At 42.2% G+C, this 24,668-nt stretch overlaps 1 protein-coding gene across 1 annotated transcript in view; it reads left to right on the top strand.

The window, feature by feature from the left end:
- ssp3 (SCAPER domain-containing protein short spindle 3) overlaps window positions 1-24,668 on the top strand; it is a 173,908-nt gene that overhangs the window by 80,463 nt on the left and 68,777 nt on the right. The window contains exon 9 of the mRNA XM_080275255.1: window positions 11,934-12,530. Within this exon, the coding sequence (XP_080131381.1) occupies window positions 11,934-12,530 (597 nt within the window). The remainder of the gene's footprint in view (window positions 1-11,933; window positions 12,531-24,668) is intronic.

The following is a 24,668-nucleotide window of genomic DNA, read 5'->3' on the forward strand; positions in this document are numbered from 1 at the left end:
TCATTCAGTGCCAGACGCCATGTATCCCAAACGGGGTGGCCAAGGGCTTAGAGTTAATTGTTTTACAGGGAGGGGCACTAATCCTCCACCAACCCCACTTCTCATCTTTTCTTTTACTAATTATCTCATTGACAGTTTTATATATATATATATATATATATATATATATATATATATATATACACACAGTAATCCCTGTACTTTCCGGACACCTCACTTACTGGACATTGTAGGCCTGTACCTTCGGAACCCAAAAATGGCAAAAAAATGAAAAAAAAAAAAAATCTGAATTTTTTCCCACTCGTAATTTGAAATTGCCACACTGCACCGAACAGCTGTTACACCACGGACCCTTCACCCCTTCCTTCCTCCCACATCTCCCCTCCCCTGTCAGGGTTGCCATTTGGTATTTTTCATTACCAAATATGGGCCAATTTGGTAATGAAAAATTTGTTTGGTAATGAATCAGAATAATGCATTACCAAATGGATATTTCACATGTATGATGATACACAGGATGGAGATGGTGGATTGTCTGCTCTCTCTAATTAATCCGCTAGCCAACATAGCGTGAAAATAATCAACATTCTGTTATTATAAGGATATATAATTAGTGAAGAATAAATGCTTCCTTTAAGAATTTGGTAATGAAAATTGAGGAGTTTGGTAATGTGGCTGAGTTCAGATCTGGCAACCCTGTTCCCAGTTACTGCCTAACCTTCATTCAGGGAAGACGTCCATCATAATCGATGCTGCATGTGCTCGTTTTTTGTGAATAAACAGTGAATAAACTGCAGTACCACGCAACTAGACCACATGGGAATTTACAGTGTTGTTCAGTGTTATGAAATTAGAATTTAGAGTGCAAAGGATTAACTGTGGAGTGAGTGTGGAGTGCAAAGTGGCGATTGGAATGGCAGTTGCAACTGGTGTGGTTCAGTTAAGAAGAATGTGCAGTGTTAAACAATTATAACTAACAGTGCAAAAGCTTTAAGTGTAGCACAACATTGCATTACTGTATGTGCTTCAAGAGCATTTTCACAACTAGCAGAGCCTTATAAAGTTAGAGGAGGCCGCCACAGACGTGCTGTAAGTACAGTACAGTACCCTGTATGCTGCTTGGTCTAAGTATTTTCCATACTCACTACTAATTCCTCATTCTTTGGTTCCTTTTCATTTATTTCATGGTTTAGTCCATTATTGGTGTGAATAGGGTCTTAAGTAGTTTAAATTAGTACTATGCATATCTGGTAGGGAGTTATTTAGGTGGCTTTCAAAGTTAGGCAGGGCTAGGGTCCATAAGTACCAGTCCAGCAGTCAGAGGCCCACTTTCCAGACATGCCTTTGGCTCTATTACATCGGATAGTGGAGGGATTACTGTATATATATTTTTTACGTGTCCGACTCTGGGCAGAGGCTTCCGGGGCCTATTCCCAAGTCCTCTCTGGGGCCCAGTAGTCCTGTATCTCCACATGTCACCACTTCGGCGCTAACACCCACCATCCATACTGAATACATGCCAGGGTTGTCTCATGCAGGACTGGTGAATTGGTATTAGCTATCTCTATATATCTATCTATCTATTGCTAGATGCCACATTCCTGCAAGGGGTGGCCATTTGACTCTGAGTTATTTGTTTTATGGGGAGGGGCACTAACCCTCCACCAACCCACTTGTTGACACGTAGGGAGCATGCATGGTTTGGTCATATGGTTACCACCCAGCATTGTAAATGGTTTCTTGGCTTACAGAAAACCATTTGGCTTGTCACTCAATGTAAAGCCACCTGTAAAGGAAAGAAAAGCAATAAGAAGTGACAGGAAAGATAGGAGAAATAGAAAGAGAGGAGGGCAGGCACAGAAAAGAATGATAAAGGCTAAGGAAGAAGAAGGCAGCACTACATCAAGTGAGTGGATGATGGTTGCCACCACCTACCACAACTTTTATGACATGTTGGCGGGTCATCTGGTAGATCAGAAAAGTCTGCTTTTTAAGAAATTCAAATCCTTAAACTGTTCCCTGCCTCAGCTGGGATTCGAACCTGGGTCCACTAGCACTGCAAGCCGCCTCTCTACCAATTCTGCTACCGTCTCCTCCGGTGTGGCCTTTTTTCACTCACTCCCATTTCAAAATACATGACTCATCTTGGCACTGAAATCCATTTTCCAAGTCTGGCTCTAGCTGTGGAGTTTATCCAAGTCCTCTTGCAGTACTTTGCAACTATCAGTACATTTAAAATGTTTCATGGTTTTAGCATCATCTGTGAACATACTCATGTAACTATTTAGACCTTCTGGCAGATCATTTATATATATCAGAAACATTACTGGGGCTAAGACAGAACCCTGGGGTACCTCACTGGTCACATATTTCCACTGTGAAACCTTGTCCCTTATGACTGTCCTCATCTGCTTTCCTATCAGATAATCTTCCATCCACTTTAGTAGTTTCCCATGCATTCCTCTAAAGATCTTCAATGTCCACATCAGTCTCTTATAGGGCTCCCTGTCAAGTGCTTTCTTGAGATTTAGAAAGACACAATCTGCCCACCCCTCCCTCTCTTGTATAACATCTCTTACGCTACAATAGAAACTTAATAGGTTAGTAACACAAGATCTTCCTTCCCTAAAACCAAATTGTCTTGGTGTTATCACTTCATTTTAATTCTAAATACTCACTCTGTCTTTTTCTAATGATTTTCTCACAGATTTTACAAACAAGACCTGTAGGTGAGACAGGTCTGTGATTGAGTGGATCTTTCCTATCTCCTCCCTTGAAGACTGGCACAATATTTGCACTTTTCCAGTCTTTAGGTAACTGTCCATTTTCCAGAGAGCTCTTAATGATGATATAAACAGGCACACTAATTGGTCATCATTTTCATTCAGGATCCATTCAGCCACATTATCTGGTCCCATTGCTTTCTTCACATCCAAGTACCTCATCAGCTATAGCATCTCAGTCATGTCAACTGCAATTTCTGCCATTCTCTTGATCCTGGGTTCCATTTTAGGTTCATTAAATTCCTTTTCCTGCACATAGACTGGCTGCAGCTTGTTGATCATTATTTCGCACAAATCTTCTTCCTTTTTGTAAGTTTCAGCTCCATCTCTCATTTGTATTATACTGTCCTTAACTTCCATTTTATCATTTACAAACCTATGGAATAGCTTAGGTTCTTTTTTGCATTTAGTTGCAGTATCTTATTCGTATTTCCTTTCTTCCTCTCTTTGCACACTTACATTTTCATTTCTTACTTGCCTGTATTCCTCCCAAACCCTTTCAGTGTACCTTCTTCACACTTTATTCCACGATCTGTTTCTTGCCTCAAATGTCGTTCTACACTTGTTGTTAAACCATTCCTTCCTCCTTACCATTGCTGTGAGGAATTTCGGGACATATTTGCTAACTCTTGTTTAATATACTTCTGTCAGAAACTCATATTTCTCATCAGCATTTGTGATTGCTTTCATTGTGCTCCAGTCTACACTTTGGAAAAAGTTTCTTAGGGAAGCAAAGTCTGCCTTGCCATAATTGTATCTATTTTCTCCATGTTTTTCTTCTCTTTCTTCTTCCCTTACTCCCACCAGTTCCATTTCAGTAACCAGATGATCACTCATACCAAAGGGGCATTGGTAGGTTATGTTCTTCACATCATTTGGGACCTTTGTGAATACCAAGTCCAGCCTTGATGGTTCGTTGTCACCTCTAATTCTTGTGTTTTCTTTACTTGAGGTAACATGTTTTCCTTCACTATTACCATCAATTTATTTCCCCATGGTTCATTGTAGTTCACAGCATCCGTACTTACCCAATCAACTTCTCAACAGTTAAAATCTATCTATCTATCTATTGCCAGACACCATAATCCCATAAAGGGTGGCCATTTGACTTCGAGTTATTTGTTTTATAGGGAGGGGCACTAACCCCTGTGATTATTATTCTTTTTCTTTGTTCAATTAATATCTATATCTTTATAATGGATTCTCTTATCAACTGTCCATAATCTTCTGCTGTCCATACCGTAGTGTGTGTATGTGCATGTGTGTGTGTGTTGTATATATATTTTTTTTTTTTTTTTTTTTTTAAGGAAGAAGGAACCAAAGGCCAGGAGCCTGCAAACCATTCCTTCCAAGAATAAACAAAAACAATGCAGCAGAGAGCCAAATTCATGATCCGTTCATTTTGAGATGCCTGGACACAATGCATTGCAAGACTATTTGTGTGAAGCTAATGATGGTATTGAGTGTTAGTCTGTTCTGTCTGGAGAGTGTTGTGATGTTTATCATACAAGTTGGGTGTTCTGACGAGGCTGATGTGGTCTGTTATTGGTCTTTCATTATTTGTATACTATTTTTTTTTTTTTTTTTTTTTTTTTTTTTTTTGATGTACAAAAATATTAGTATTGTGAGTGCATTGAGAGTTAGAGCACACTATCATTTGGTGTATGAGGTATACAGTATGCAGTGATTCTGGAACCACATTGTATGTCGTTAGTACAGCTTTCAAGATCTGAGTGTTCATAAAAACTAAGCATGTGTGCAGGAGAGTGAGTTATGTTTGTAGGTAATGTACGTATACTGTTGAATTAAGGATGCCACAAGAACACATGACACTCATTCTTGTTAATACACATCTCTTTCTTTGTTCAGCAGCAAGAGTCCAGTGTGGTGCAATTTGTATGTCAAAAGGTTGGTGTATTATTATTCATGCTTTTAACAGTGGAACTTGGTAATGTATCACCACCGTAGGCTATATTGTACACTAGACCTAGTTAGCCAAGACATTGTATAGTTTGATAATATAGATGTCTTTTCACCTCACTTACTTGATGGTTACTATTCAGTTCTATACTGTACCTGCTGCTAATGCACTGATGCACTGCAGCTTGTGCCACATGTACCATAGCGCCCATCATCACATACAGTCATAAACACCTGCTGCCCAAATGTTAATTTTATGTGATCTGCTTACCTTCAACCAGCTTACAGTCAGCTTTGTTTGAGAATAAGATACCGTTTCACACGAGTTTTTTTTTTTTTTTTTTCCATGCATTACACTTTGCACTTTCACTTGACTGTCATTCAGATACTGCCTTTAAACACAAAATTCTGTACCAGCTATAACTAACAAAACATTACTGCATAACAGGTTACTGCTAATTTGTTAGTGTAACCGAGTTGTAATGACTGATAAATAACACAACTGATACTGTACTTTTTTTTTTTTTTTTTTTTTTAACCAACCAAAAGGGAAATCGAGTTATGAAGAGTGAAGATCAAACAGTTCCCCTAAACATGTGGCATCTTGCCAATTTAAACATTCTGTTTTCGCCTGCCTGTCTCTCTGCCTGCTTGTCCACCAGATTAAGGAAAAAAAATGAGAGAATTTGCTTTGAAGTTATATTTGTTCATGGATATAGTGATTAAGCCTTTCAAGCTAGTGATAGTTGATGGCAACTGTCATCCACTCACTTCGTGTAGTGCTGCCTACTTCTTCTTTCACTTTTATAATTCCATTTCTGTGTCTGCCCTCCCCTCTTCCATGTTCTCCATTTCCTTCCTGTCACTTTTTAGTACTCGTCTTTCTACTTCAGGTGGCTGTGCACTAAGTGACAGATCTAATGGCTTCCTGTAATCCAGGGAACCAATTACAACAGAATGGTAACCATATAAGCAGATCATGGGATGAAGTGGAGCCTACTATGGTGCCCCTGTTAACTGAGTGGAGATGCAAATGTGGCATCCACCCAGGAACCAAACCTTCTCTATTTTTCCTATCACTTAGCGAAGTGCAGTCAGCCACAAGGAAACATTGGTTCTATGCATGGGATGGTCCTGCATGCAGTTGCTTGCCTGTGGTTGATGGATCTGCACAGCCAGACTGATTGGGATTGATCAATAGCAACATCAGTGTCCTTCAGTTGAATTTTTTTTTTTCTTGCTGTCTGTAGAATACTGTATTTGGTAGTTTTCAAACTGCAGGAGCTGGATGGTCTATGACCTTTTCCTGCTTAACAAGTAATCTTCTCAGAAGTGGGTAAAATTGGCTGTAGGTAGCATGAACAAGCTATTACACCACTGGTTTAAAGGGTTAAACTTTAGTGAAATTTCATCCTAGAAATAAAGTAGTTTTACAGTAAAAAGAAGAAAAAAACTGTGCATTGCTCTTCAGAGTAAATCTTCATATAATTTTGCCTGTATTAAAATATATCTTGATATATCCATCTGTCTGTCACTTTGTACACACACACACACACACACACACACACACACACACACACACACATTCTCTCTCTCTCTCTCTCCCCCCCCCCAGTATCCTTGCTTGTCGTAAAAGGGGACTAAAAGGGTTGGCGGAGGGTTAGTGCCCCTCCCCGGAAAACAACTAACTAAAAAAACAAACAATAAGCCTCGGACAAGGACTGACCAAACGATGACTACCAAGGACCGGACAAAGGACATGATTATCGGAACATGGAATGTAAGGGGAGCGAATGATGAGGTGAAAGAGAGAGAGAGATTGTCCAGGTGCTTCAGGGTGTGAAAGTGGATGTATGTGGAATAACTGAAACAAAATGGAGAGGAGAAAGTGTGAGAGAATGGGAGTATGGATGGGGTATATGTGCAGGAGTAGGTGAGAATGAGAGGGCAAAGGAAGGAGTATGTATAGATGTGAGTAAAAGATGGAAGAGGAGCATAAGACAATATGGATCAGTTGGGTCAAGGATTGTGTGGGTAAAGTTGAAAGTTGGAATACAAATGTGGGCGATTGTGTGTGCGTATGCGCCAACGCAAGATTGTGCTAGAAGAGTGAGAGAAGAGTTCTGGACAAATGTAGAAGTGTGCATGGAAAAGTTTGGGAGGAATGAGAGAGTGTTTTTGATTGGTGATATGAATGGTAAAGTTAGGAATGTGAAGGTGGATGGAATAGTTAGTGAGTGGGGTGTGCCTGCTGAGATAGATGAGAATGGGAGTGCGTTAGTGGACATTTGTGCTGGGAGGGGGTTGGTGATAGCCAATACCCTCTTCAGGCATAAAATGATCCACAGGTATACATGGCGAGTGATGAGAAGGGTGGGTGGTGAACTGAATGAAAGGAAGGCAATGATTGATTATGTGTGTGTGGATGAAAGGATGCAAAGATGTGTAATGGATGCAAGAGTTTATAGAGGTTGGGGGAGTGGACTTTCTGACCACTACTTGGTGGTGGCCAGAATTAGAATTCAAGTAAGATGGAGGAATAGAAGAAAGGAAAGACGAGAGGAAGGAGTAGTTGCAATGAGAGTGGAAAGGTTACAAGAGGATGAGAAAATGGTAGAGTATAAGAGAGAAGTGGAGGAACAATTGGACAAATATGAATTGGAGCAGATGGGAGACATGGAAGGTGTGTGTAGGATATTTACAGAAGAAATATGTGCAGCATGTGATGTGGTGTGTGGAAGGAAGAGAAGACGGAGGGGGGTGCAAGGAACAGCATGGTGGACTGAAGAGGTGAGACAGGCTGTGGCACAAAAGAAGAAAGCATACAATGAATGGACGAGAAACAGGGGCGTAGAAGAAGTTGAGAGGCGGAAGAGAGAGTTATATGTAGAAAGAAAGAGAGAGGTGAAAAGATTAGTAAGAGAAAGTAAGAAGAGAGTGGATGAGGAATTTGGAAGGAATTTGAGTGTAAAGTGGAGGGACTGTAGGAAAATGTTCTGGAATGAGGTGAAAAGAGTAAGACAGGGTGGAAGTGAAGTTAGCAGGGGAGTGAAAGATAAAAATGGTAGATTACTAATGGAGAAGGGAGAAAAAGTGAGCAGATGGAGAGATCACTTTAAGGAATTGTTGAACGTAGAGGATGGAAATAATGCGAGTATAAGTGGCTGGGGAATGGCTGGGAGAAGGAGGGAGGTGAGAAGACAGGAAGAAATCAGTAGGATAGAAGTTGTGGAAGCAATGAAGAAAGTTAAATCGGGGAAAGCCCCAGGAATTGATGGAGTGTGTGGTGAAATGCTGAAGCATGGGGGAGAGATAGTAATAGAATGGATGTGGAAGATGTGCAGATTGGCCTGGGAGGAAGGTAGAGTCCCAGAGGATTGGAAGTCAGGTATAATTATTCCTTTGTACAAAGGAAAAGGGGAAAAAGAAGTGTGTGGTAATCATAGGGGCATTTGTCTTCTTAGTATAATAGGAAAAGTGTATGGTAGAATACTTATTGACAGAGTTAGAGAAAGAACAGAGAAATTAGTTGGAGAAGAACAGGGAGGCTTTAGGAAGGGAAGAGGTTGTGTAGATCAGATATTCATTCTTAGATCTTTAGTGGAAAAGTTTCTAAAGAAGGGAAAGAAGTTGTATGCGGCTTTCATGGATTTGGAGAAAGCATATGACAAGGTGGATAGACAAGGATTGTGGAAAGTGTTAAGAATATATGGAGTAGATGGGAAGTTGTTGAATGCTGTGATAAGTATGTATGATGGTGCGAAGGCTGCAGTGCGTGTGGAGGGTGAACTAAGTGAATTTTTCTCTTTGAAAGTTGGGTTGAAACAGGGATGTGTCATGTCTCCATGGTTGTTCAATCTGTACATGGATGGGATAATAAAAGAGGTACAAGGTAGGGTAGTGGATGTTGGAGTGGCCCTGGTGAGAGGGGATAGTGTTTGGAAACTCCCTGTACTGTTGTTTGCAGATGATACTGTGTTGTTGAGTGAAGACGAAGGGGAGCTGCAAGGCTTGGTGGATGAGTTTGGGAGAGTGTGTAAGAAATGGAATCTAAAGGTGAATGTAGGGAAGAGTAAAGTGATGGTCTTTGAGAGAGGTGAAGTCAGTGAATGTACAGCGAGGTTGGATGGTGGGGAATTGGAAAATGTGAATATGTTTAAGTACTTGGGTAGTGTGATGAGTAAGGATGGAGGTATGGAGGGTGAAGTGCTTGAAAGGGTACAGCAGGGAAGAAAGGTTGCTGGTTCTTTGAAATCAGTGATAAGAAACTGGGAAGTGAGCATGGAAGTGAAAAAGTTACTACATGACAGTATTGTGGTACGAACTCTAATGTATGGAAGTGAAGCTTGGACGTTGTTGGAAGGACACAAGTCAAGAGTGAGAGCAGTGGAATTTAGTTATTTAAGAGGAGCCTGTGGAGTCACATGGAGAGACAGGCTGACGAATGAGGATATAAAGGAGCGTTGAGGTGTTGATGTGGATGTGATAGGAAGCGTTATGAGGAACACACTGAGGTGGTTTGGCCATGTGGAGAGGATGGAGGGTGAAAGACTGACGAAGAGAGTGTATGTGAGTGAGGTGGAGGGGGGAAGAGGGAGGGGGAGGCCGAGGATGAGATGGAGGGATGGGGTGGAGAGGTATATGAGAGAGGGGGGTGTGAGTTGGGAGCAGGGCAGTGAAATGTCAGGGGACAGGGCGACTTGGAGGCGATTTGTTTGTGGCCACCCCAAATGGGATTGAGGCATCTGGCAATAGATAGATAGATGAGATAGGTCCATTGTTCTGCTTTAGAAATTCATCCTGACTCTTATTGCCAACTAGAGATAGGTATTAAGGTGGATCCAGGATGAAGGAAAGAGAAGGTACAAAAGTGAAATAACTATCAACAGCATGACCAGTAAAATGAGTAATACAGTTATCCCTGCATCTCTCAAGCCCCTGGAACCATAGGCTCCACCTCAAGCATATATATATATATATATATGTATATATTTATTAAATTTTATGTAACACCTTTCTTAATAAAATAATCCTTTTGGACCGTCAAAACAAAAACAGGTGTTCCAAACCCCATCATGGACTTCATTGTGCATTCTTTGTTCAACCAGTATGATTGCTTGTTAGTTCCTTAGCTTCTTCAGCTTCCATTCTTACTTTTACACTCATCTACCAGTCCGTCCATCTTTTTGAGGCATTACACCTTCTCCTCTCTTTAAGTTTATTAATGTATAGCACACTGTTTTACCACCCTATCTTTCCATTTTGACCAAACCATCTAAGCACACTCGTCTACCCCATTGTTAAGACTTTCTTACACAATATAATTATCAAATTATCATGCTCAATCTCTTATCCATTATAAACACACCATCCATATTCCAACTTAGTCCCATTTTCACATCTCTTAACATTTCATACTCATGCCATGTCTTGCACTCATACACTTTGATTTGGGCACTCATCACCTTTGCAAAATCCTCCTGCAGTCTGTATGCTCAGACTGTGTTTTGTATTAAGACCAAAGCATCCCCCCCCCCCCCCCCCTTTTTTTTTTTTCCCCACCAAGGCACTTTCTTTAAGAACACATCTCCAGTATCATGCATAATGCTGTGTAATGGCATAATTTGGTCTCTGGCCCGTAAACCTGTAGATCAGTATAACCTGAAGTGAAGAATGTGGAATGGACAGTTTTTTTTTATGGTTTATTTTGAGGTGAAGAAGAGCCTATTTGATGGTGTCCTGTTTAGGCTGTTCCTGACACTCAGTAATGGGGGAGAAGTCTGAGCTGTGAAGGAGAGACATTATAAGATTGTAAGATATAAAATTCACTTTTATCAGAGTAGTTGTAGGCATAGGTAGGATGGGTAGTTTATTTATTAAAGTTTTAATTGAGAAATCTGTTTTGGAGGGAAGATCTGTAAGAATAAGATATGTATTTATGTAGTGGTTATAGAGAAAAACTTTGAAACATTTTGTAGGTATTAATATTGAGAAAATGGACCTAGATAGGATGCTGAAGAAAGTACAGCATGTGAAGTGAAACTGATGGAAAAAAAGAGTCAGGAAGATCACATACTGTATAATGGTAGCATGTTGAGAAGGTGGTGGTGGAGTGGATAGAGAATTGGATTGCTGTGTGAAAGGATGCAAGATGATACTGAGTCGAGGCAGGTAACAGATAATGGATTTGAAATTGGTCAATATATTGACATTGCGCAAAGCTCCTGATCCCGTACCATCGGTAATTCCTGAATAAGCCAGCCTGAGCATGTTTTTTGTGAATGAGCTCTCCAGAGCATGTTTTCAGTATGGATTGTGGCTATTACAGAATTGCTGAATTGGTGACATGTGAGTGTGTATGTAACCTGCAGGAGGGCTACTGGACCTTAGGAAATGCACTGCAGTATCTAGTCTGTGCCCAGAGTTGGAAACATGAAGAAAAGATTATGGTGTATGGAGAGGATTGTGAAAGAATAAAATACTTACATATAATTTGGAGACACTTGTGCTCTAACCATTTTCTCTTTGGGATGTACAAAGAGGAGCAACACGTTGTATATTAGATGCTGATAAACAGTATACTTTATAGAGTATTAAGGCTAATTTATCCTTCCTGCACATGTTTGCTAAATATAATGTATATGAAGCCATTCTTGTTAGTGTTTTTCCCACTCAGCGTAATGGCACTACTGTTTTTTTTTGTTTTTTTTTCACCCATTTTATTAGTAGGAATAATTAGAATGAACATGATATATATGGAAGGACCTACTTCTGGGTCCAGATGGTCAGGTGGCTATAACAGATCAGTTGGATGATCATGCATAAGTTTGACCTCCCAGAGGTGACTGGAAGCTTTTCAATCATGTTATGCCACCAAGGGAAGTAGACAGGTCAGTTACCCTTAAATGGCCCTTGAAAGGACCAACAAGTCTATTGCTGTTTGCTTTCCCTTGTGATACTTTGACAATGTAGCCTAGTCTTCGGCAGCTACATCTTTAAGAGAGTAAAATAGATTTGGCTGTTATTTATTTATTGTTGGTAGGGGGATGTGTATATATGTAGTGTTTCACCACAGATGAAAACTAACCATCCTCTTGTGTTTGTTTTCATATTTCAGGGGAATGATAGTGTAAGGATGACAGTGGTATTGATGATGAAGATGAGGTTATATATTATGGATGCTATGATGTGCACAGTTGCGCCTCCACTTACTGCTGATCGTGTTTACAGGTGACTCGAGACAAGGAGAGACACAAAGCTTTAAAGAGAAGGTGCCGGAAGATCCGCAGTCGGATGATGACCCGTGGGAAGGAGTACAACAGTGCCTTCAAACCAACTCCAATCAGAGAGTCTCCAAACAAAGTGCGAATCAGCAAGGCACTTCAACAGATTGCCAAGCTGGTGGCCAATCAGGGGTCTGGTCCCTGGCCCACTGCTGACCTCACTGCCTTAGACAGACCATTGTTGGAACTTATTAGAATATTAGATAAAAAAGAGAAAGCGGATCAGATGGTGTTTAGTGCACAGGAAGGGTTTACGAAGCTGAACTCTGTCTTGAAGGTTATTTTAGATTCAACAGAGCAGAGACCGTGTGTGCTGCCAGCCAAGTCACTGGGTTACAGTGGTCGTGTGTTGGTTGGAGCATGTCGTAACAACGTGGACAACTGTCGTCATGTGCTCAACTCTAATATGGTGGGGACATTGATTGACTACCTGATGCACCGACTCAGTGAGTTGGTGGTGGAGACAACACGAGTGGGGAGTAACAACAGCATCAACACCATTGTAAACTTGCCATCAGACTCAGCTTCAGGGGCAGTATTTGAGGTGAGTTTAACTAGTTCACTACCATGATGTCTTTTCTATCTATCTATCTATTGCCAGACACCTCAATCCCGTTTGGGGTGGCCACAAACAAATCGCCTCCAAGTCGCCCTGTCCCCTGCCATTTCACTGACCTGCTCCCAAGTCACACCCCCCTCTCATATACCTCTCCACCCCATCCCTCCATCTCATCCTCGGCCTCCCCCTCCCTCTTCCCCCCTCCACCTCACTCACATACACTCTCTTTGTCAGTCTCTCATCCTCCATCCTCTCCACATGGCCAAACCACCTCAGTGTGTTCCTCATAACGCTTCCTATCACATGCACATCCACACCACAACGCTCCTTTATATCCTCATTCATCAGCCTGTCTCTCCATGTGACTCCACAGGTTCCTCTTAAATAACTCATTTCCACTGCTCTCACTCTTGACTTGTGTCCTTCCAACAACGTCCAAGCTTCACTTCCATATGTTAGAGTTGGTATCACAATACTGTCATTTAGTAACTTTTTCACTTCCATGCTCACTTCCCTGTTTCTTATCACTGCTTTCAAAGAACCAGCAACCTTTCTTCCCTGCTGTACCCTTTCAAGCACTTCACCCTCCAAACCTCCATCCTTACTCATCACACTACCCAAGACTTAAGCATACTCACATTTTCCAATTCCTCACCATCCAACCTCACTGTACATTCACTGACTTCACCTCTCTCAAAGACCATCACTTTACTCTTCCCTACATTCACCTTTAGATTCCGTTTCTTACACACTCTCCCAAACTCATCCACCAAGCCTTGCAGCTCCCCTTCGTCTTCACTCAACAACACAGTATCATCTGCAAACAACAGTACAGGGAGTTTCCAAACACTATCCTCTCTCACCAGGGCCACTCCAACATCCACTACCCTACCTTGTACCTCTTTTATTACCCCATCCATGTACAGATTGAACAACCATGGAGATATGACACATCCCTGTTTCTTTCAAAGAAAAATTCACTTAGTTCACCATCCACACGCACTGCAGCCTTCGCACCATCGTACATACTCTTCACAGCATTCAACAACTTCTCATCTACTCCATATATTCTTAACACTTTCCACAATCCTTGTCTATCCACCCTGTCATATGCTTTCTCCAGATCCATGAAAGTCGCATACAACTTCTTTCCCTTCTTTAGAAACTTTTCCACTAAAGATCTAAGAATGAATATCTGATCTACACAACCTCTTCCCTTCCTAAAGCCTCCCTGTTCTTCTCCAACTAATTTCTCTGTTCTTTCTCTAACTTTGTCAATAAGTATCCTACCATACACTTTTCCTATTATACTAAGAAGACAAATGCCCCTATGATTACCACACACTTCTTTTTCCCCTTTTCCTGCCGGCTTCGGCTGGAGGGTCCCTGCCGGCTTCGGCTGGAGGGTTTGGAGGGCGGGGGAGAGCCTTCTTCTTTGCTATCCTTATCTCATTCTAGTAGTTCAGTTACTCTTCTAGGAGCTGCCTAGCATGGGCCAACCGGCCTACTGCAGTTATCCTCTCTTCTTATGTTCTTATGTTCTTTGTACAAGGGAATAATTATACCTGACTTCCAATCCTCCTGGACTCTATCTTCCTCCCAGGCCAATCTGCACATCTTCCACATCCATTCTACTACTATCTCTCCCCCATGCTTCAGCATTTCACCACACACTCCATCAATTCCTGGGGCTTTCCCCAATTTAACTTTCTTCATTGCTTCCACAACTTCTATCCTACTGATTTCTTCCTGTCTTCTCACCTCCCTCCTTTTCCTAGCCATTCCCCAGCCACTTATACTCGCATTACTTCCATCCTCTATGTTCAACAATTCCTTAAAGTGTTCTCTCCATCTGGTCACTTTTTCTCCCTTCTCCACTAGTAATCTACCATTTTTATCTTTCACTCCCGTGCTAACTTCACTTCCACCCTGTCTTACTCTTTTCACCTCATTCCAGAACATTTTCTTACAGTCCCTCCACTTTACACTCAAATTCCTTCCAAATTCCTCATCCACTCTCTTCTTACTCGCTCTTACTAATCTTTTCACCTCTCTCTTTCTTTCTACATATAACTCTCTCTTCCGCCTCTCAACTTCTTCCACGCCCCTATTTCTCATCCATTCATTGTATGCTTTCTTCTTTTGTGCCACAGCCTGTCCCACCTTTTCAGTCCACCACACTGTTCCTTGCACCCCCCTCCGTCTTCTCTTCCTTCCACACACCACATCACATGCTGCACATATTTCTTCTGTAAATATCCTACACTCACCTTCCACGTCTCCCATCTGTTCCAATTCATATTTGCCCAATCGTTCCTCCACTTCTCTCTTATGCTTTGCCTTTTTCTCATCCTCTTGTAACCTTTCCACTCTCCTTGCAACTACTCCTTCCTCTTGTCTTTCTCTAATTCTATTCCTCCATCTTACTTGAATCATAATTCTGGCCACCACCAAGTAGTGGTCAGAAAGTCCACTCCCCCAACCTCTGTAAGCTCTTCCATCCATTACACATCTTCGCATCCTTTCATCCACACACACATAATCAATCATTGCCTTCCTTTCATTCAGTTCACCACCCACCCTTCTCATCACTCGCCAGGTATACCTGTGGATCATTTTATGCCTGAAGAGGGTATTGGCAATCACCAACCCCCTCCCAGCACAAATATCCACTAACACACTCCCATTCTCATCTATCTCAGCAGGCACACCCCACTCACCAACTATTCCATCCACCTTCACATTCCCAACTTTACCATTCATATCACCGATAAAAAACACTCTCTCATTCCTTCCAAACTTTTCCTTTCACACTTCTACATTTGTCCAGAACTCTTCTCTCACTCTTCTAGCACGATCTTGCGTTGGCTCATACACACACACAATTGCCCACATTTGTATTCCAACTTTCAATTTTACCCATACAATCCTTGACCCAACTGATCCATATTGTCTTATGCTCTTCTTCCATCTTTTACTCACATCTATACATACTCCTTCCTTTGCCCTCTCATTCTCACCTACTCCTGCACATATACCCCATCCTTACTCCCATTCTCTCACACTTTCTCCTCTCCATTTTGTTTCAGTTATTCCACATACATCCACTTTCGCACCCTGAAGCACCTGGACAATCTCTCTCTCTTTCACCTCATCATTCGCTCCCCTTACATTCCACGTTCCGATAACCATGTCCTTTGTCCGGTCCTTGGTCGTCATCGTTTGGTCAGTCCTTGTCCGAGGCTTATTGTTTGTTTTTTTAGTTAGTTGTTTTCCGGGGAGGGGCACTAACCCTCCGCCAACCCTTTTAGTCGCCTTTTACAACAAGCAGGGATACTGGGATACCAGGAGATTATACAGTAGTCAGTTCATGCTACAGTAAGATCAGAATATAATATAAGATAGACTCCGAGAATATTCAAAAATATAATTTCGCATTATATAATTACATGTACAGTAATCGCTTGTGTATCCAAACTACTTGGGCCAAAGGAGGGCTTGATAATGCAAAAAAATTAGATAATGAGAAATATAGTATTACAGGCATACAGTTGTGTGTAGTTTAGGTGCATTACATTACATACCAGTTTACAAGCCTGCCACCTCAATATCATCCTTACCATCATTGTCACTCATGGGTATTGTGGCTGGATGAGGTGCTTTTGAGGTGGCTGGTTGGCTGCATGATGGTGTAGGCGATGGTGAAGGCGACGTTACAGGGAGTGGTCAGCTTGAAGAAGGTGTCAATTGTTGTTTGCATGAACACCCATATGCTCTGATTTCTGATGAATAAGTCACAAAATTGTCAGAGGGAGCTTGAGGCCTTTTGGAAGGGTGGTATAGCATTTTAGTGCTCACAGTAATCAGTGAGGGTCTCAAAGGCTTCCCTGACTTTGCCAGCCTTAGACATAGGGGCGGCAGATTCATGTTTCAGTTTGCTCTGTCACCTACGGGACACTGTGCAAGTTTCGCCATGTGCACGTAATCAAAATATGTATCTTTTGTGTATTTGTATTTATTTGTTAATTTTGTTAATTACAGTACAATCCCAGTTAACCGGGTGGCTTGGGGAATTTACCTTCCCGGTTACAGATTTTTCCCGTATTTCTGATTTTCAAGTCAAATCTATACAAAGGCTATCACAGCAGTAAATACAGTTCAGGTACTCACCAGTCACATTAGGGGTTACACTAAGAGATTCCGCCTGAAAAACTGCCTTGTAAACACACACCATGGTCATAACGGACGTGCGTGGAATATCTAGCAATTTGCAGTACTGCAAATTGCACCAGTCCATTGTTTACCGAATTACTGTATACATTATATGTACTGTACTCATAAAAATTGAAAAATAAAATAAAGAAATAAAAACTTGAACATTTATTAGTGAACTGATGATGTGTTAAGACTGCACTGTAGAATTATCACCACGCCTGTGCCCCCACGTGAGTTTGTTTACGTTTCCGACTGTTCTTCTTCTTCCCCACCTGACCTCCATCACTCCACCCCTCACCCGCCACTCAGCTGTTTTGCAGAAAATAAAATAAATGATGTACGTATGAAATGCAGGCATATTATTTATTTATTTTTCTTCCAACAAAGTAAACTTTCATTCCTATTAACATTTATATTCAGCCATTAGTGTTTTATAATGTTCGCCTTTTTCAAGTCTGTTGCATATGTCCAGCTTCTGTTTGAAGGTAAGCACGATACGCTTACGTTTAGGTTGCACTTTAGGCATTTTGGAGTGTACAAATTACCGTCTATCAGAGGAACACAATAGCAAGAGAGCTTGTTTACTGTCTGGTGGCAAAACGCAGACTGGTGATTTTTGGAGGGTGTGGAGGATGACTGAATTCAAGTAGGGGAAAGAGGGGGAGAAGAGGGGTGGTTAAGAGGATTTGCTAGGGATTTACATTAGCCGGAAATGTCTTCACCTCGCTTTGTCTGACTTTACCCAGCCTCGCGTGACATGATCAAATGGCGGTTTGGCGGTCCATTCAAATTGGCGCATAGTTATAACTTACTGACATTTTTATCAGCCCTTGAATTTTCCCGTTGTTCTGAGTATTCCGTTTGTCTGGATACCGGAAAGCTGGGATTGTACTGTATTCTATATGGAGGTTCGGAAAATGTTGACGTTCATATAATGCACATTCGGATGTGCAGGTGATTACTGTAATTCAGTGGAAAAAATAGGGATGGATTGTGTGAGGGGCCGAAGGAAGTATGGTTTGGTTGTGTGTGAGGCCAGAGAAAATAGGGTTGGGTTCTGTGTGAACTTTCTCCTTTTTCATGCTGATCTAGAATTTTCAATTTCTCATCAGTGCTAAATGTTTTCCCCTTCTTTTTTTCACATGAAGAGTATGCATAACTTTGATGCTGAGACATCTTGGTTGAGTAGATTTTGGTGTGTGTGAGAGGGGGAGAGAGAACAGCATGGTAAACAGCCAAGCACTGAGCCACAGCTACCATGTGTTGGCATGTCATGTGGCTGACTGGGCATGGTTTCAGATTTCTGTTCTGTATACCATTTGCACTGTGCTCTAAATTCAGCTTCCCAGGATTTATTTTTCCCCCCCAACTGTGTGTGTGTGTGTATATATATATATATATATATATATATATATATATATATATATATATATATATACACACACACACACACACACACACACAGTATGTATATACTGTATACACTGTACTGTAGATATACAGTAAACTCTTCTCAAGTCGAACTACATGGGGCTTTACCCTGGTTCGTATTACTGAATTTTCCGTCTTACCGAATTTTCACCCCCGAAAATTGCTGACAGTACCTATTACTTGCCCTTTCAACACTGAATTAGAGGAGCATATATAAATAAGTCAGTTATGACAAAAAAACAATTCATTCATTCATTCATTGCCAGACGCCATGTATCCCAAACGGGGTGGCCAACGGCTTAGAGTTAATTGTTTTACAGGGAGGGGCACTAATCCTCCACCAACCCCATTTGACACGTAGGGATGCCAACAGCATCTGGTGTTCCCAGGCGGTCACCAAGGGCAGAAAATGCAGCGAGAAAAAAGCACCGTCCAATGCGAATTATGCAACTGAGTGGCACTGTGTTTAAACAAAACATCACGTGAGAGCAGAAGCGTTTTTCATTGGGCGACATCACGATCTCGTCACGATAGTGGGCGGGGGAGGCTACTTGATCGGAAGTTTTGACTGGCTGTCAGCATCACGGGAACGTCCAGTATGACCGTGTTGGACCAGGGGTGATCGAGCTAGAGGCGAACTCTGCGGATTTCGCCCACTTCTAGAAGCTCCGTCAGTGTTATGCTTACGCACCCATTTTACAGTACTTGAATCATATTAAATCGTACTAATTTTTTGCTCTCCGTGCTGGACGCGAATCGTGCTGGACAAACGCGTGTTGGACGCGAGGGTTCTATTCTATTCTATAGCCTGACGCCCTAATCCCGCAAAGGGTGGCCGCAGACAAAATGTCTCCAAGTCACTCTGTCACCCACCATTTGCATGTTCCCACCCTAATGTCCTTTGTCCGTTCCTTAGTCGTCAACGTATGGTCCGTCCGGGTCCGAGGCACTTTATTCTCTTTTTTAGTTAGTTCTTTTTACGGGGTGGGGCACTAACCCACCACCAACCCTTTTAGTCGCCTTGTACGACAAGCAGGGATACTGGGGGAGTATTCTTGAAACCCCCCTACCCCCAGGGGGGCGAGGGTACTGTATATATATGTAGTAATCCCTCCACTATCCGACGTAATAGAGCCAAAGGCACGTCCGGAAAGTGGTCCTGTCCGGATAGTGGGCACCAGCCTCCTGGACTGGTACTTATAGACCCTAACCCAGCCTAACTTTGAAAGCCACCTAAATAACTACCTACCGGACATGCATAGCACCTATTTAAATTTATTTAAGACCCTATTCACACCAATAATGGACATAAAGCATGAAATAAATGAAAAGGAACCAAAGAGTGAGGAATTAGAAATGACTGTACCTCAGCCAGGGTACTTACATCATGTTTGTGGCTGCCTTTCTAAGGTTTTGGCAGTGGTGAAAATGCTCTTGAAGCACGTACAGTAATCCAGTGTTGTGCTGCACTTATTTCTTTGCACTGTGAATTATAACTGTTTAACACTGCACACTGATCTTAACTGCACCACTGCAGTTCTAACCGCCAGATAAACTGCCAATATGCACTCCACAGTTGATCCTTTGCACTCTAAGTTCAAATTTCTTAACACTGCACAACACTGTAAATTCCCATGTGGTCTAGAGGCGAGGTATTGCAGTATATTCACTGTTTATTCATAAAAAACGAGCACGTGTGGCCTCCAGTGCGATGAGCATTTATTCAAAATCGAAGTTACGGAGTAACTGTTGATGTCGGAGAAACAGAGTCGCCAGATCGCAACGGCCACATTACCAATCTCCTCAACTTTCATTACCAAATTTAACTTTTCATTACCAAATTCGTAAAGGTAGCATTTATTCTTCACTAATTATATATACAAGTGGAAATACATGTAATCACTCTCCTTATAATTAACAGCATGTTGATTATTTTCACGCTATGTAGGGTAGCAGATTAATCAGAGAGAGCAAACAATCCACCATCTCCATCCTGTGTATCCTCATACATGTGAAAAATCCGTTTGGTAATGCATTATTCTGATTCATTACCAAGCGAATTTTTCATTACCAAATTGGCCCACACTTGGTAATGAAAAATTCATTGCATTTAATATACCTTTAGTTGGTAGAAAATCATTCATAGAGGCAGTACTGTACAGACTTGTCAGCAGCTTATGTTAGAGGTAGTACAGACCCGTCGGCAGCTTGTGTTGGAGACGGAGGTGGTGGAGTTCACAATTCAACATAACATTCTAAACAGTACCCAGTATTTATTTCACTGAACATTAAGAATTAAACTTAAATGTAATCACTATAATAGACTGCAGTGTAACACTTGCAGTAATAATAATACTGGGTTAGTGCCCCACCCCGTAAAAAGAACTAACTAAAAAAGCAAATAAAGCGCCTCGGACCCGGACGGACCATACGTTGACGACTAAGGAACGGACAAAGGACTTTCTGAGGGTAGGAACGTGGAATGTGAGAGGAGTGAATGATGAAGTGAAAGAGAGAGAGATTGTCCAGGTGCTTGAGGATGCAAAAGTGGATATATGTGGATTGACTGAAACTAAATGGAAAAGGTGAAAGGATGAGAGAATGGGAATACGGTGTAGGTATATGTGCGGGAGTCAGTGAGAATGAGAGGGCAAGAGAGGGAGTATGTCTGATGATAAGCAAGAAGTGGAAGGAGAATATAAGAGAGTATGGAACAGTGGGTGCAAGGATTGTATGGGTGAGGATGAAAGTAGGTATACAAGCATGAGCGATTGTATGTGTGTATGCTCCAACAGAGGATCGAGTGGCAAGAGTGAAAGATGAGTTTTGGGCGAGAGTAGAAGCATGTATGGATAAGTTTGAGAGGAGCGAGTGAGTGCTGTTGATTGGAGACATGAATGGCAAAGTCGGGAATGTACGAGTGGATGGAGTGGTTGGTCAGTGGGGTGTGCCAGCTGAAGTAGATGGGAATGGTAGTGCTTTGGTGGACATCTGTGCTGGTAAGGGGTTGGCAATAGCCAACACCTACTTTCGTCATAAGATGATCCACCGGTATACATGGAGAGTAATGAGGAGGATGGATGGTGAACTTGTTGAACGAAAGGCAATGATAGACTACGTTTGTGTGGATGAGCGAATGAGAAGACAAGTGTTGGATGCAAGGGTGTGGAGAGGGTGGGGGAATGGAGTCTCGGACCATCACTTAGTGATGGCCAAGGTAGAGCTGCAAAGAAAGTGGTTGAGGAGACGAAGGGGAAGACAGGAGGAAGCAGCTCCTGTGAGAAGAGTGGAGAAATTGCAAGATAGTGAGAAAAGGACAGAGTATAAGAGCATAGTGGAAGAAAGATTGGGAAGGTATGAGCTAGAGCAAATGGAAGGGGTGGAAGACGTATGTAAGATATTCACGGAAGAGATAAGCGCAGCATGTGAGGCGGTTTGTGGAGTGAGGAGGAGATGCAAGGGTGTGCAAGGGACAGCATGGTGGAATGATGAGGTGAAACGAGCTGTGGAACAAAAGAAGAAGGCATATGGTGAATGGTTGGCAAGTAGAGGTAGGGGAGAAGATGAGAGAGAGAATAGAGAGGTATATGTGAGCAGGAGAAGGGAGGTTAAGAGACTGGTGAAGGAGAGTAAGAAGAAAGTGGATGAAGAGTTTGGGAGGAATCTGAGTGTGAAATGGAGGGAGTGTAAGAAATTGTTTTGGAAGGAGGTAAAGAAAGTAAGGCAGTGTGAAAGGGGAAATGGTAGGGGAGTGAAAGATAGGAATAATAGATTGTTGGTGGAGAAGAGAGAGAAATTGAGGAGATGGAAGGAGCACCTTGAGGATTTGTTGAATGTAGAGAGTGAGAGCAGTGTGAGTATAAGTGGTTGGGGAATGGCTGGGAGAAGAAGAGATGAGAGGAGGGAGGAAGAGATCAGTAGGTCGGAAGTAGTGGAAGCGATGAAGAAGATTAAGCTGGGAAAGGCCCCTGGAATTGATGGAGTGTGTGGTGAAATGCTTAGGTATGGGGGTGAGATTGTTGTGGAGTGGATATGGAAGTTGTGTAGATTGGCTTGGGAAGAGGGAAGGGTTCCAGAGGACTGGAAATGAGGTATAATTGTTCCTCTGTACAAAGGAAAAGGGGAGAGAGAAGTATGTGGTAACCATAGGGGTATTTGCCTTCTTAGTGTGACTGGTAAAATATATGGTAGAATACTCATTGATAGGGTTAGGCATATGACAGAGGAGCTAGTTGGAGAAGAACAAGGGGGATTTAGGAAGGGAAAAGGGTGTGTAGATCAGATATTTGTTCTAAGATGTTTAGTGGAAAAGTATCTAGAGAAGGGAAGGAAAGTGTATGCTGCCTTCATGGACTTGGAGAAAGCTTATGACAGAATAGATAGGCAAGGTATGTGGAAGGTATTAAGAATATATGGAGTGGAGGGGAAATTGTTGAGTGCTGTGAAGAGTATGTACGAGGGAGCTAGGGCTATGGTGCGAGTGGATGGTGAGCTGAGTGAGTTCTTTGATCTCAATGTGGGACTGCAACATGGGTGTGTGATGTCTCCATGGCTGTTTAATATATATATGGATGGGGTTGTAAAGGAGGTGCAAGGTAGGGCAGTGGATGTGGGGGTGGCCCTAATGAATGAGGGTGAGATTTGGAAGCTTCCGGTGTTGCTGTTTGCTGATGATACAGTATTGTTGAGTGAAGATGAATGGGAGTTGCAAGGTTTGGTGAATGAATTTGGGACAGTGTGTAGGAGGAGGAAGCTGAAAGTTAATGTAAACAAAAGTAAAGTTATGGTGTTTGAGAGGAATGAAGTCACAGAGTGTGCAGTGAGGTTGGATGGTGAGGATATGGAGAATGTGAGTGCATTCAAGTACTTGGGTAGTGTGATGAGTAAGGATGGAACTTTGGGGGATGAAGTACGTGAAAGGGTACAGCAGGGAAGAAAGGTTGTTGGTACACTGAAAGCAGTGATGAGAAATAGGGAGGTGAGTATGGAAGTTAAGAAGTCACTGCATGATGGTATTGTGATCCCTACCCTGACGTATGGAAGCGAGGCGTGGACCTTGCAAGAGGGGAACGAAGTCAAGAGTGAGAGCAGTGGAAATGAGTTACTTGAGAGGAGCATGTGGAGTGATGTGGAGGGACAGGTTGACGAATGAAGAAGTGAAGGAACGTTGTGGGGTAGATGTGGATGCGGTTGAAAAGATTAGGAGAAATACACTGAGGTGTTTTGGACATGTGGAGAGAATGGAGAATGAAAGACTGACAAAGAGGGTGTATGTAGGTGAGGTGGAGGGAGGGAGAGGGAGGGGTAGACCGAGGATGAGGTGGAGGGATGGAGTTGAGAGGTATATGAGGGAGGGGGGGGTTGAGTTGGGGGGAGGGGAGTCAAATGGTGGGTGACAGAGTGACTTGGAGGCGTTTTGTCTGCTGCCACCCTTTGCGGGATTAGGGCGTCGGGCTATAGATAGATAGATAGATAGAACTTTAATCATGATCACTTAACACTAAGTCACACGCACACAGTTTTTTTCATTTAGTCAAATTACAGTTTTCATAAACACACACACACACACACACACACACACACACACACACACACACACACACACACACACACAATTTGGTGTCTGTGCCAACACTACTTGAAGTGCTGGCTATCTAAAGTGCTGTAGAAGCAGAATCACTGTTGGAATCAGGAGGAGGGATAGGCCGATGCCTTGTCATAAGCTTAAAGAAGTCATGAATCTTCACCTGCTTCTGCTGCAAATACTGGTGATGAATAACCAAGCCTCGCAACTCCCTTACATGCTATAAAAATTTTGTGCTTCTGCATCATCAACATAATCCAGCCAAGATATTGCAACATCCATTGCTTCACAAACTTGGGATAATTTGTATGGATTCTTGTGTCCAACATCACTTCAACATCCATTGCTTCACAAACTTGGGATAATTTGTATGGATTCTTGCGTCCAACATAACTGTTCTCTTCCTCGTTGTCATCATTGTCATCATCTTCATCTTTCTTCCCAGCCACAGACTCAGCAATTTTTTCTGTTTGGTGATCATACCCAGGATCATCTGCATCCATTTCAAGCCACTGGATGACATTATCTTCCTTAATATTCTTCTCACCGACTTTTTCCATTGCTTCAAGATAATCTGAGGCTTCAAAGTCAGTGAAATCAGGCAAGCAGCAGACTGGTGGCCACATGTTGGTCTGGCACCGCCTTTGTCCCACTACCTCCTCATCCCGGCCAACTTACATATGTGGTCTCGGCCTGAGTACAGCTTACCGAAGATTCCGTCTTCAAAAATGTCGACTTATGAACGGTTTACTGTATGTATATATACAGTAAAACCTCACTATATCGGACTATTGGGGCCCAAGCCAGTCCGATAAAAGCGTGACATCTGGACTCCCCCCTAGACTTTCTCCTCCTTTTGTTATGCACAGAGGCTTTCTTGGAATTAATGCGTT

This window comes from Coenobita brevimanus, chromosome 61 (genome assembly GCF_032717465.1).
Source record: "Coenobita brevimanus isolate Jiangsu-jjx chromosome 61, ASM3271746v2, whole genome shotgun sequence".
In the NCBI taxonomy this organism is placed as follows: domain Eukaryota; kingdom Metazoa; phylum Arthropoda; class Malacostraca; order Decapoda; family Coenobitidae; genus Coenobita; species Coenobita brevimanus.